Source organism: Myxine glutinosa, chromosome 13 (genome assembly GCF_964187855.1).
Source record: "Myxine glutinosa chromosome 13, kmMyxGlut1.1, whole genome shotgun sequence".
NCBI lineage: Eukaryota > Metazoa > Chordata > Myxini > Myxiniformes > Myxinidae > Myxine > Myxine glutinosa.
The window spans coordinates 72787501-72800000 of record NC_136273.1 but is presented as its reverse complement, the minus strand read 5'-3'; the positions used below and the strand labels follow the sequence as shown (position 1 = coordinate 72800000).

At 41.7% G+C, this 12500-nt stretch overlaps 1 protein-coding gene across 2 annotated transcripts in view; it reads left to right on the top strand.

The window, feature by feature from the left end:
* LOC137439023 (neuroligin-4, X-linked) overlaps nucleotides 1-12500 on the top strand; it is a 330588-nt gene that overhangs the window by 99906 nt on the left and 218182 nt on the right. Inside the window, exon 3 of one of the 2 annotated variants that reach the window (XM_068134607.2) lies at nucleotides 3958-4017. The exons of the other annotated variant lie outside the window; for it this stretch is intronic. Coding sequence (XP_067990708.2) covers nucleotides 3958-4017 — 60 coding nt within the window. The remainder of the gene's footprint in view (nucleotides 1-3957; nucleotides 4018-12500) is intronic. 2 annotated transcript variants of the gene reach the window in all.

The following is a 12500-nucleotide window of genomic DNA, read 5'->3' as shown; positions in this document are numbered from 1 at the left end:
CCACCACCTAAAGTGAATAGAGGTTACGTATTCACCCCTGTTTGTCTGTCCATTTGTCTGTGAGCAAGATATCTCAAAATGTTAGGATGGATTCGGATGAAACTTGATGGTCAGATTGGACATGAGACAGGGACAAATTGGTTAGATTTTGGTGAAGATCCAGAACCGGATCTGGATACTAGAATTTTAAAAAGGATTCTTCACCTTCGAGAGATAGTCCCCAGTTATAAATAGCTTGGTGTTTCAAAACTTTGGAGACAACTTATGACAAAGCTTGGAGGATGAGTTGTGTAGGTGACAAGAACAAGCTGATTCGAATTTGTTTCAGATCCGGATGCAGATCCAGCCAATTAGTAGAATACAAAACATAAACTGTTCTGCCTGATCTGTATGTTCTGTATGAGCTCTACTGAGTGCCGTTCTAGTTACCTCTGCCACTGAAGGTGGCTGAAGTTTATCCTTTCTCTCCTGTTTGTCTCTCCGTCTGTGAGCAGGATATCTTAAAAACTTGGACATGGATTCAGGTGAAACTTGGTTGGACGGGTTGGGTGTGTGACAAGGATGAATTTATTTGTTTTTTTATTTGAAGCTCTGGATGCAGTTCCAGATCTGGATACGAGAATTCTTTTAATTTTCCAAGTGATTCTTCACTATTGAGAGGTAAGGCCAAAAACGATACAGTATATAGTACGATATCTCAAAAGGTTGTGGACGAACTTGGCCGGAACTTGGGTGTTTGACAAGGCCAAATTGCTTAGAGTTTGTTTCAGATCCAGATGCAGATCTGGCCTATCAGTGGGATATAAACATAAACAATGAGATGTAAACGTAAATGTAAACTGTTCAGCCTGGTGGAGGTATGTGCTCTACCAAGTGCCATTCTAGTTTCTTTATGTTGTACTTGGTCTCTCTACTTCTGGACCTTTGGTGCGAAGCTGCTGTCCAAACGTGTGTGTGTGTGTGTCTCGGTTGTTATCTCCATAATGTGGGGTTTTAGAAGGTGGAATGGAGTGCTACCTGGACTCGAAGTATCGACCCCACTTCGGTTGTTGTTGTTGTTTCGTATGCAGCCTGTGGCTGCGGGTTTGCATCATTTTTCTGGAAGTGCAGTTGTGCCGCTGATGTAGTGGCCAAATTACCAGTTACCAGTGGCTTCGAAGTATCCACATTTTTCTGGAAGTGCAGTTGTGCCGCTGATGTAGTGGCCAAATTACCTGTTACCAGTGGCCTCGAAGTATCCACCCCCACTTCGGTTGTTGTCGTTTCGTATGCAGCCTGTGGCTGTGGGTTTGCATCATTTTTCTGGGAGTGCGGTTGTGCCGCTGATGCAGTGGCCAAATTACCAGTGAGCTGGTGCTCAATTTGCCGACCTCGGAAGGATGACAGGCTGAGTCGACTCACAGGCGTTAATTCAACGATCGACCGGGATTCAAACTCAGGATCCTAGGATCCCAAGCCAGCACCCTAACCGTAAAGCCAACACAAGGCTCTCCTGCTTCGGTGAAAGATTGTGATTCATGGGCTAAGTTGTGTTGTTCTCAGAGTTTTGTTCCAAGGAATCTTCAGCATCGTCACTGATCCCCATACAGCCTCCAACTGGAGTTCGTTTGTGGTAATGTTCTCAGGGATGGGTTTTAAGATCTCTGTAAGGTTCTTCTTTATCATTCCCGTTTCCCCAATTATCACTGGTGCCATTTCGGTGCTCTTCAGCCTCCAGGATCTTTTCACTTCATTCTTGAGGTCCTGGTATTTGGTCATTTTCTTGATTTCTGCATTATTTAGGCCAATATCACAGGGTACTGATATCTCAATCAGCCATGCTGTCTTTTCCTTTTTCTTCCTGAGTACTACAGTATGTCTGGTCGCAGTGCTTTGGTTTCTATGTTCATGCTGGATGGGATCATCAGGTCATACGTGAGCATTATGTCCTTGTTTTCAATGATTGCTTTTGGTTCATGTTTCCATGAGCTTTGTGAAACTGGGATATTGATATTTCTACAGATGTGCCAGTGGTTTACTCTACATACCTTGTTGTGCCTTTGGGTGTACAGCTGCTCTGACATGAGTTTTTTTTACATGCTGATAAGAGGTGACTCATGCTTTCTGTTTGTACCTTGCAGAACCTACACTTGTCTGATTAACTCAGTCCTGCCATCTTTTTAAATCCATTGGTATAGTTTCCTTGGTCTTAGGCATTAATAATGATTTGTTCTCCGTTCCAGTTGATCTGACCGCTCCTTAGCCATTCCACGGATCATTTGTCTATCCCCAATCTGTCCAACTCTTTTTTATATTTCTCTGCTCTTTTGTCTTTCTCCCAGTTGGTGTATGTGTGTGTGTGTGTTATATCTTTCTAACCATTTATTCTCACTTATATAAATGTTTAGTGATTTCTAGATGGGTGATAAAGTTGAAATTTTGCAAACTGATGTAACTTGAAGGCATATTCCAGAAAGAAAAAATCACAAAAATTTCATGGTGAGGTTACATTTATTGTTTAACTAGTGGGAGTACCTGGCATTGCCTGGTGATGTTCTAATCCTGTTGGCATTTTCAACAAATTTTCTTATTCTGTTTAGTTTGTGGTATTGTGCACGCCAGTTTTCAACGGTGTAGCTGTTACATAACGATAGTAAATTATGTGTATGGAGATTGTATCATGTTATATTTAGCAAGAATCAAGCCTGGGTATGCCCCTCTTCATAATGCAGTGCACGGCTGATTGGTTGGCAACATTTCTGGGAGCGTGGCCTCACCCCTGACACAGTGCCCGTTGTAGGTTGGAGCAGGAATTGGTAATTTGTTCATGGTGCTGGCAATGTAGCTCGCCTACTCTTCACAAAGGACACTGTGGGATCATCAACGTCCACCAGTTGATGCCGGCAGACGGGACGTCCAGTTTAACGTCAATCCGAGGGACGTCACCCACACTGATGAATCGCCCTGCCTGTGAAACACCTGGATGCCAGTTTGTATCTGGTTCTAGATTCAAACCCAGGTTTGACAGCTCAGAGAGCCTTTATTCCCCTGGGCTGTCCCGCTATCCCAGGCAGGGTATAATGCACAAGGAAATTCCGTCACATAAAATGCAGCAATAAATGGTGGATACGGCATCAATTACTTGAAATGTGAAGTCGTTCCATGCTAAGTTCAGGATGTGATAACCAAAACCATGGTATTTTCTCTTCTCCTACTTGCAGATACACATAACTCCAAAATGCTTCCGTGGGCACAAACGCACTTATATCTCACCTTGGAAGCAATTAGATGTGTGGTTTATTGTGCCAAGCACCTTTTTAAGTGCGACCATGGCACAATTGCTGCCTCATCGAGAGCCATTCCTCTTTTCTTTATCTTCTTATTAATACGGTTCTCCACTTTTCGATATCTCATTACACGTCCCATTGTTTACTCTTATTTTTCTTTTTCAATATATCTTTTTTTTTCTCGTGTTTCTTTTATCATTCTTCGGAAACTTCCACTTTCCTCTTTTATGAACGAGCTCTGTTAGATTTTCCTTAATTTTTTTCTCTTGCAGGCCCTAATTCCCTCTCTCTCTCTCTCCCCCCCCCCCCCCCCTTTCTCTCTCCCCCCTCACTCTCTTCCCCTCCCTTCCTCTCTTATCATTTGCACTTCTTGCTTTTTCCTGTTTCATCGGATTACCTTTTCATTTTTTTTTCTTCTTCAATCCTCTTTATTTACTTGTTTTGAGGTTTCGGAACAGTCAAAATTCCTATGCTTGTCTCAGTGAATCACCAGCATGCACACTTTCTTGTGCTCTTTTGAAATTCTCAAATTTCCAAAAAAAGTCTTTCCTTGCAGCCCCTTCTTGCCATGCCGAATGCTGTTTTTTCTTGTTTTGGCTATCTTGTTTGGGCTTGCTGCTGATTTTTTTTGGGCAAACATCAATATTTTTCTTCCCCTCCGTGTCTTCCGCCCTATTTTTACCCTTTCTAGGAGTGAAACCTAAGAAACATGCTGGTGACTTTGCCGCTAATCATGGTGAGGAAGATGAAGGTACTTTTTTTTTTTACCCAAAATTTTTTTTGTGAAACTTTTTTTTCACTATCGAGGAACGATTTCTTTTTTGGAGTAGGTGCTCAATTCTTTGCACTTCCTTTTTTTAAACCTCTGTGACTACATTTTCCAGGCAGACTCAAACCTACAAGCAGCATTTATGCTTCCGAAACAGTCACTTAATGTTGAAAAAATATAAAATTGCCTGAACACTTTTTTGAGATGTTTTCATTATCGTAGCACTCCAACCATTTTTTGATTTTCATTCATTAGGAATTGACTTTTTTAACAGGTTCTTCGGCTCATAGTGGAATTACTACTACATACAGACAGAGACATTAGAAAACATCGGACTTGACTTCAGGCAAACACAACTGGTGACCTTGGGGAAAGTGACGTAATTCTTCCTGATGCCCTCTGCATGCCATTCTGGATTGCCACTTTCATCTTCGAAGTCATCGTGGCAATTAAGGAGAATCCCTCCTCTACCCCTCCCCCCCCCCCCCCCCCCACCCCCCCAACCACCCTTCTGCTTCTCCACATGGGATGGCATCCCATTGGGTCCATCTGTGCTCTATCCTCCAAATGATAATCTTCAAGAAAGGAAGCAGCACAGACCATTTAAAATAAAAAGCCTTTGCTATGACTCGGCCAAGGTCATAATTGAAATGTCAACCTCCCATACTCAGAGGGGACGCTCTAACCACAATGTCGCTAAGTTTGCTAAATCAAATTTCAACTTTGACATAAAATCTTTAAAAAAAAAAAATAATTGCAAGAGATTTATGAAACCACAGAACATATACAGTACAGTGCCTTGAGAAAGTATTCATACCACTTGACTTTTTCATATTTTGTTGTTACAGCCTGAATTTAAAATGGATGAAATTGAGATTTTTTTTGTCACTGATCTACATATAATACCCCATAATGTCAAAGTGGAATTTTCTTTTTAGAGTTTATTTTAGTTTTTAGTTTTTTTAGAAATCAATTAAAAAGGAAAAGCTGAAATGTCTTCAGTCAATAAGTATTCAACCGCGTTGCTATGACACTCTAAATTGAGCTCAGATGCATCCAATTTCCTTTGATCATCCTTGAGATGCTTCCACAACATGATTGGAGTCCACCTGTGGCCAATTCAATTGATTAGATATGATTTAGAAAGAAGCACGCCTTTATATATAACATCCTACTTTTGACAGTGCATGTCAGAACAGAAACTCCACCATGATGCCCAATAAACTGTCCATCGAACTTTGAGATAGAATTATTGTAAGGACGCTTAGACTTGCGGAAGGGTATAAAACATTTTCTACAGTGTTGAAAGTTCCCAAGAGCACAGTGAGCACCATCATTAGGAAATAGAAAGATTATGGAACTTCCCAGACTCTTCCAAGAGCTGGCTGTCCAACCAAACTGAGCAACCGCACAAGAAGGACCTTGGTCAAGGAGGTGACTAAGAACCCAATGACCAATCTGACAGATCTACAGAGTTCCTCAGCTGAGATGGGAGACCTTGCCGGAAGGACAGCAGTCTGTGCAGCACTTCACAAATCTAGCCTTTATGGGAGAGTGGCCAGACAGAAGCCACTTCTGAGAAAAAGGCACATGACAGCACACCTGGATTTTGCAAAAAGGCACGTGAAAGACAGAGCACTAGGCAAAATATTCTGTGCTCGGATGAGACGAAAATTGAAGTCTTTGGCCTGAATGCAAAGCGCTATGTCTGGCGGAAACCGATTACAGCTCATCACCCATCTAACAGCATCCCTACTGTGGAGCATGGTTGTGGCAGCATCATGCTATGGGGATGATTGTCAATGGCAGGGACTGGGAGACTTTTAAGGATAGAAGGAACAATGAATGGAACCAATTACAGGCAAATCGTTGAGGAGAACCTGCTTCAGAGTGCAAAAGACATAGACTGCGGCGAAGATTTATGTTCCAACAAGACAATGACCCTCGAGCATACAGCCAAAGCAACACTGGAATGGCTTCAGAACAAGAACGTGTAAGTCCTTGAGTGGCCCGGTCAAAGCCCAGACTTGAATCCCATTGAGAATCTGTGGAAAGATTTGAAGATTGCTGTTCACCGATGCTTCCCATCCAACTTGACAGAGCTTGAGCAAATCTGCAAGGAAGAATGGGAGAAACTCCCTAAATTTGGATGTGTAAAACTGATATAGAATACCCAAGAAGGCTCGAAGTTGTAATCGCTGCTAAAGGCGCTTCTACAAAGTATTGATTCAGGGCTGAATACTTATATAAATTAGATATCCCTGTACAGTATTTCATTTTCAAGAAATTTGGGGAAAAAATTTGAAAACATGTTTTCATTTTGTCATTATGGGGTGTTTTGTGAAGATCGGTGACAAATTTTTTTAATTTAATCCATTTGAAATTCAGGTTGTAACACAACAAAATGTGAAAAGTCAAGGGGTGTGATTACTTTGTGAAGGCACTTTATATGTGCTAAAAAGAGTACAACGAATGTGCAATAACTCTTTTATGAGTGTTCAATAATAAAAACATTATGGCAAGAAAAAAACACATCATTGAACTTGTGTTGAAATAAAAACTACAAAACAACCAAACAGCAAATAGATATTTCTCTAAAACCAAGAGTCTGCAGTGAAGAAGTTCAAGCATGGCTTTGATACATCATCTTGAAAGCGTCCGCATGGTGCCAAATGAAGACCACTTTATGGCAAGAAATGTTTGATGTGAGGCTTAAAGGGAATTACAAGTATAGTTATGTCATAGTCGTTTTTGGCTCTCACCACAGACCCTGATGTTTGTACCTGCTCTTAAGACAAATAATAATTCAGTTGTGATCTTACATCATAACAAAAAGACCAATTGAATTTGAATTACAGGTGAGTCTTGTTTGCAAAAACAAAAACCTGACAGTATTTGTCGAATAAATGCACCTCATCAATATTAATATGTTGTTTTATGGTCTCTTTTAATCGAATATCGTTTAGAATAGTCATGTAGCTCACTTCTGGGATGTCCTGTCATTTCGATCACTTTCAGGGATGTTATGTGGTTTAGATAACTCTGAGGGCTGTCATGTCATTTAGTTCACTTTGAGCGGTGTTATGTCCATGAATATGGTGGACTAAATAAGTTATAAATTTATACAAAGCCATTGGGTGGGATTCATCAAGAGATGCCTGTACATCCTGTACATCCACTGCAGATAACATATGGATACAAGCAACCAGCAAGGGGAATTCAGCATTTAAATTTTTTGCAATTAATCTACCCCTATGTAGGATTTTCTGCTGATAAAGCAGATAACTTCCCAAGTTCAGCCCAGGAGGCTGGGCGAGATCTCCAATTTTAGATTTAAGGTCTTGAGTTGTGTGTACTGTTGTGTTTTAGCTCTTTCCTTGTGTGGCTTTCACGTTCCAGGCGATAACTTATCGGAGGAACCTTGCACAACCTGCAGCAAGTCTTTCTTTTATTTGTGGTGAATGGGTTACATAGATTATTCAGCACACGGATTGCAGATGGTGCTGAATGCTCTATTAGAGGTCAATTAGGCTGTGGAATTGATTGTTTGCACAAAACAGTGAGTACCTTGGTTTGCATCCTGTCTGCAATGTGCCGAGCCAGGGCGTTATATTGATCTCATTATTGTCTGCGGCCTGGTCTCCTGGCTTTGGATCACCAGCATCGCCATTAACCTTTTAAATGCAAGGGATTTTGGTCATGTCACAACAACAACCTGGAAATCACGAACTCAGCGGCTTTTGCTTTAAGTCATGTATTCATTCTGCATTGCACAGCGAGTAAGAAGAATACAGAGGGGGAATGTAAGAATAAATAATTAAGGTTGTCTTGGTTTATTGGAGATATCATGCGACAGCATTGAGATACCAACTTAAAAACCTGGAGGGAAGAGCCTTGAGACAGCAAACAAATTTTTTTATTGTTTGTTGGAAATTTCTATATTATTAAGGTACCCTGAAATGGGGTGAATAGGGACATCAAGGTGAATAGGGACACAAACTGAAAAAAAGTTCGGAAACTTTTTTCGCTGAAAATTTATAACCATACTGATTTGTTGATATTTGGGTTGAAAGTGTTCTCTTGTTTTTAAAAAAAGGCAACTTATAGTCCCTATTAACCCCATATATGGGTTAAATAGGAATAAATAGGATTTTTATGGCTGTCCCTATTCACCCCGTTTTACGGGTGAATCGGGACAGTCACTAATACAAAAAAACAATAATCAAGAAATAGGGACAGTTTGGAGAAACCTTTTATCCCATATTTTTTTTCATTGGCGCCGTGGTTTATATTATGGGTGCATATTATGTGCATCCATCTGAGCTATCAATTTAGCAATAAGTTGGAAACTCAGGATTGTTTCTTGATTATTATTTTTTGTATTAGTGACTGTCCCTATTCACCCGTAAAACGGGGTGAATGGGGACAGCCATAAAAATCCAATTTTTTCCTATTTAACCCATATATGGGGTTAATAGGGACTATAAGTTGCTTTTTAAAAAAACAAGAGAACACTTTCAACCCAAATATCAACAAATCAGTATGGTTATCAATTTTCAGCGGAAACAGTTTCTGAACTTTTTTTCGGTTTGTGTCCCTATTCACCTTGCTGAATGTGGTGAATATTCACCACATTTCACGGGACCTAAATGCTGTGTGCTAGCCTGGTATTGGCTTAGCGGTTAGGGTGCAAGCTTGGGATCCTAGGATCCTGGGTTCAAATCCCGGTCGATCGCTGAATTAACGCCAGGGGGGTTGACTCAACCTGTCATCCTTCCGAGGTCGGCAAATTGAGTACCAGCTTGCTGGGATGAATGATCCCGGTGTGCACCCAGATTTAGAATAGGTACAACGTATCCCTGCGCATTGTAAGAGGCGACTAAGGGTTGGCGTCAGGAAGGGCATCCGGCCATAAAAACATTGCCTCAAACAGGGAACCATGATCGTCATGGGGCCCGCAAGGCTAACCCCCACTCTCACGGGAAAAATAGCCCTAAAACGATCATTCATTCATTCTAAATGCTGTGTGCCATAAAAGGTTGATAAGTTTTTAAAACTATGTTATTTTTGGTGCCCATGGCAATTAAGAACTAATTAAGATGAGGCCTTGTGAAATGGCTAGTGGAGTAGATAAATGGATTGAAAACAAAGAGTGGCTATGAATGGGAGGACATCTGTCTGGTAGGATGTAAGTAGGTGGGTACTCCAGGGATAAGTTCGAGGATCGTTACAATTCATTCATAATTTACATCAATGATTTAGATCGCGGCATTAAGAGTCTGCTTTCCAAATTTGCAGATGACACAAATGTTGGGGGTAAGGTAGCTATCAGAAAAGGAGGTGGTCAGATTCAGGAAAGTCCAGATACTTCAATAGACTGGGCAAAAGATTGGCAGATCCAATTTAACATAAATAATTATACGGTGCTGAGGATGGAGTGAAACTGGGGATTATAAAACGCAAAAATGTATGACACCCCTCATCCTTCAAATAGACAGGCTGCGGCCACTTCCCTCCCTTCAGACCTTGAAAAATCACATGCTGGTCAAATACTTGGAATATGTCTGTCAATCCTGAAAAATCTCACACTCTCACTCTCTCTCTCCGAAAGGACTGTCTGGCAGACCCTCCTATCTACTTTCTTAACAATCCTCTTTCAGTCATTCAACCTCCTGGGTCTCACTATCAGCCATGATCTTTCTTGGACGAACCACATTTCAAATTTGGACTCCAAAGCCAGATTCTGACTGGCCATCCTTCGATCACACAAAATCCTTCCTTGGCACACCTGAACTCCTATCCACCAACAAGGCCTTTATCCTCAGCTTCATGGAGTACTGCTATCCCCTCTGGGCTGGCACCCCTGCCTCACATCTTGAACAGCTTGACGCCGTGGAAACCAAGGCCTTCAGTATCATTTGAATTTCCCGCGATGAAGCTCAGTCTCTGGGCCGATCACTTCGCAATCAAAGACAGGTCGGTGATCTCTCTGTCTTCTACCACCTCCTTTCTGGTCTTTCACCCTCTGCTCTTTCCGTGCTTTGTCTCCCCCAGGTTTCTGCAGGGCTTACACCGTCCGCCATCAACTCACTTCTGGTGAAACTACCTAAATCCAGGATTACTGCTCACCTCCACTCATTTGTTCTTATTTTCGTCCACCTATGGAACCAAGTATCACATGCTCTTCCATCTCATTCTTCCCTCTAGATCTTTACGACAGCTGTTCACCACCATCCCCCATCCAAATCATGATCTTTTCTACCCTTCTTAATCCCCCATTCTAATCCCTCCTCCTTCCAAATTTCCAGTTTTCCCTCCTGAGCGTTTCCTTTTGCAAGCTTATCCATCTTATCCCCCTCATGTATCCTTCTGAATCCATCTTGTCCACTCCATGCATCCTCTCCTGCCCCTGATTCTTCCCCAAACCCATTGTTTGTCCAAGCCTGCCTCCATCTTGGCCTTAAACTCTGCTGCTGGTGTTTCCCCATCTCTCAACTGTTCCTTTTATCCTGTTGTGTCCTGATCTGTGCAGTGTACTAGGAATAGCGCTTCCATGGGCCTCAACTATGTATACAAAAAAAATATGGAAAAATAAAAAGGGGGCTCCGTAGAGCATGTCACAGAGGAGAAGGATCTGGGGTGGTAATATATAGCGGGGATGGGGATAGGGGAGGTAAGCAGACAACACAGTGCTGGGCAGCAGTAGACCTGCAAAGCTAACAGGGTTTCAGGTTGTATTTTTAGGGTGATAAATGATATATTAAATGAGTTAGTGTAAAGACCGTAGAGGGATTTAGTGAGGCTTCCCATTGAATATTCTGTAGTCTTGGTCTGAGGAAGGACATGCCTGCCATCGAGAGAGCATAACATAGAGCGATTCGATGGATTCATGCCGAGCTAGACTAAGCTGTGAGGAGTGCTTTTCAGTAAATGGACAGTGACAGGACAAGGAGCCATGGTCTTAAAATACAGAATAGGATTGTTCGGGATAGTCATAAAGCAAGGGACTTTCACCCAGAGATATGTGAATGCATGGAATGATCGCCCTGGAAAGGTAGTGGCAGCAGAAACAGAAGATAAGTTTAAATTGTAATTATGTATATAGGTACCTGGAAGTAGTGGAGATAAGGGTAGATGGATATTGGCATGACTGGTAGGTATCTGAGGTATGAATGGTTGATTGTATACATGTAAAGTCAAAAAGTCAATCAAAAGGTGTTTGTTCAGCCAAGTGTGGTGTTGATATAGCATAGACATGATGGGCCAAATGACCTCCTCCTGGATTAGAGTTCCTTTTATTTATATTTAACCTGGAGTTGGGAGGAGGGTCAGAAGACCGAGTAAGCAGAGGGAGCTACATCAGAGGGGAGGCAGTTAATAACAAACATAAACAAAGGCCAACAACCTGTCTGCAATGAGAGCAACAGGCCTTGTGCTTTGACTTCATCATGGGAAGTGTCATCTAAAGGATGTAAAGTACGAATCACATATGACATTTGATTTGTATTCAATTAAGTACTTTTCTGTGTGTTACAACATTTGTCGATGTTGTCCTTTTCCTTCCTTATGAGTTTTCCTGTTATGGAGATTCTAGTAGATCTTCACAAGACAAGGTATTTCACAACACAGGCTTTTTCTCTGTTTTAATTTCTATTAACTGTTATTTTATCATTTTGAAGTCTCATTGGGGGAAAAGGGCTGGTAGGATGGCCTAGAGCCCTAGACTTACGCATGCTCACCTCTAAGCTATCTAGCCTGGGGTTCAATCCCGACCCAGCTATAAAACTGCCATCCCGGTGATTCACGAGCAGGGCGATTCATCAATGTGTGTGCCGTCCCTCGATGGACGCCGAGCTTGGCGTCCTGTGTGCCAGCATTCGTTGGTGGACGCTAAAGATTCCACGTGTCCTTCGAGAAGAGTAGGTGAGCTATCGCCGGCACCATGAACAAATTACAAATTCCACCTCTCACCAGCAGAGGGCGTTCCATCAGTGGCACAACTGCACCCTCGGTCAATGATGCCACCCCGCAGCCTTGTGCTGCATACGAACGAAGAAGAAGATGGGGAACAATTGATTGTCACTGTCGTTACTCCTATTATTATATATTAATAATGTTATTGACAGCATTATTTATTTGGTTGTGTTCTCTTCTACTCTTGGAACCACCTCAAAACTGAACATACAACCAGACAAAGAATGGCGAAGGAAAGGTTTGTATTGAAAAGGAAAAGATTGAAAAGATTAATTTTTTTTTTTTTACTTCTTTTCTCACTACTGGTTTACTATGTCTGTCTATCTGTCTGTCTGTCGCTGTTCTTGCCATGTTTCACTTTGTGCAGACACATGTTGCAAAAAGCAGAAGAGGAAATACTTTCTTTCCTCTTGTGTTTTCAAGCTTGTGCGGAAGCTTGTATATGTTTCTACTGTTTACGAAAACATAGTGTCAAATACGACTCCTGTTAT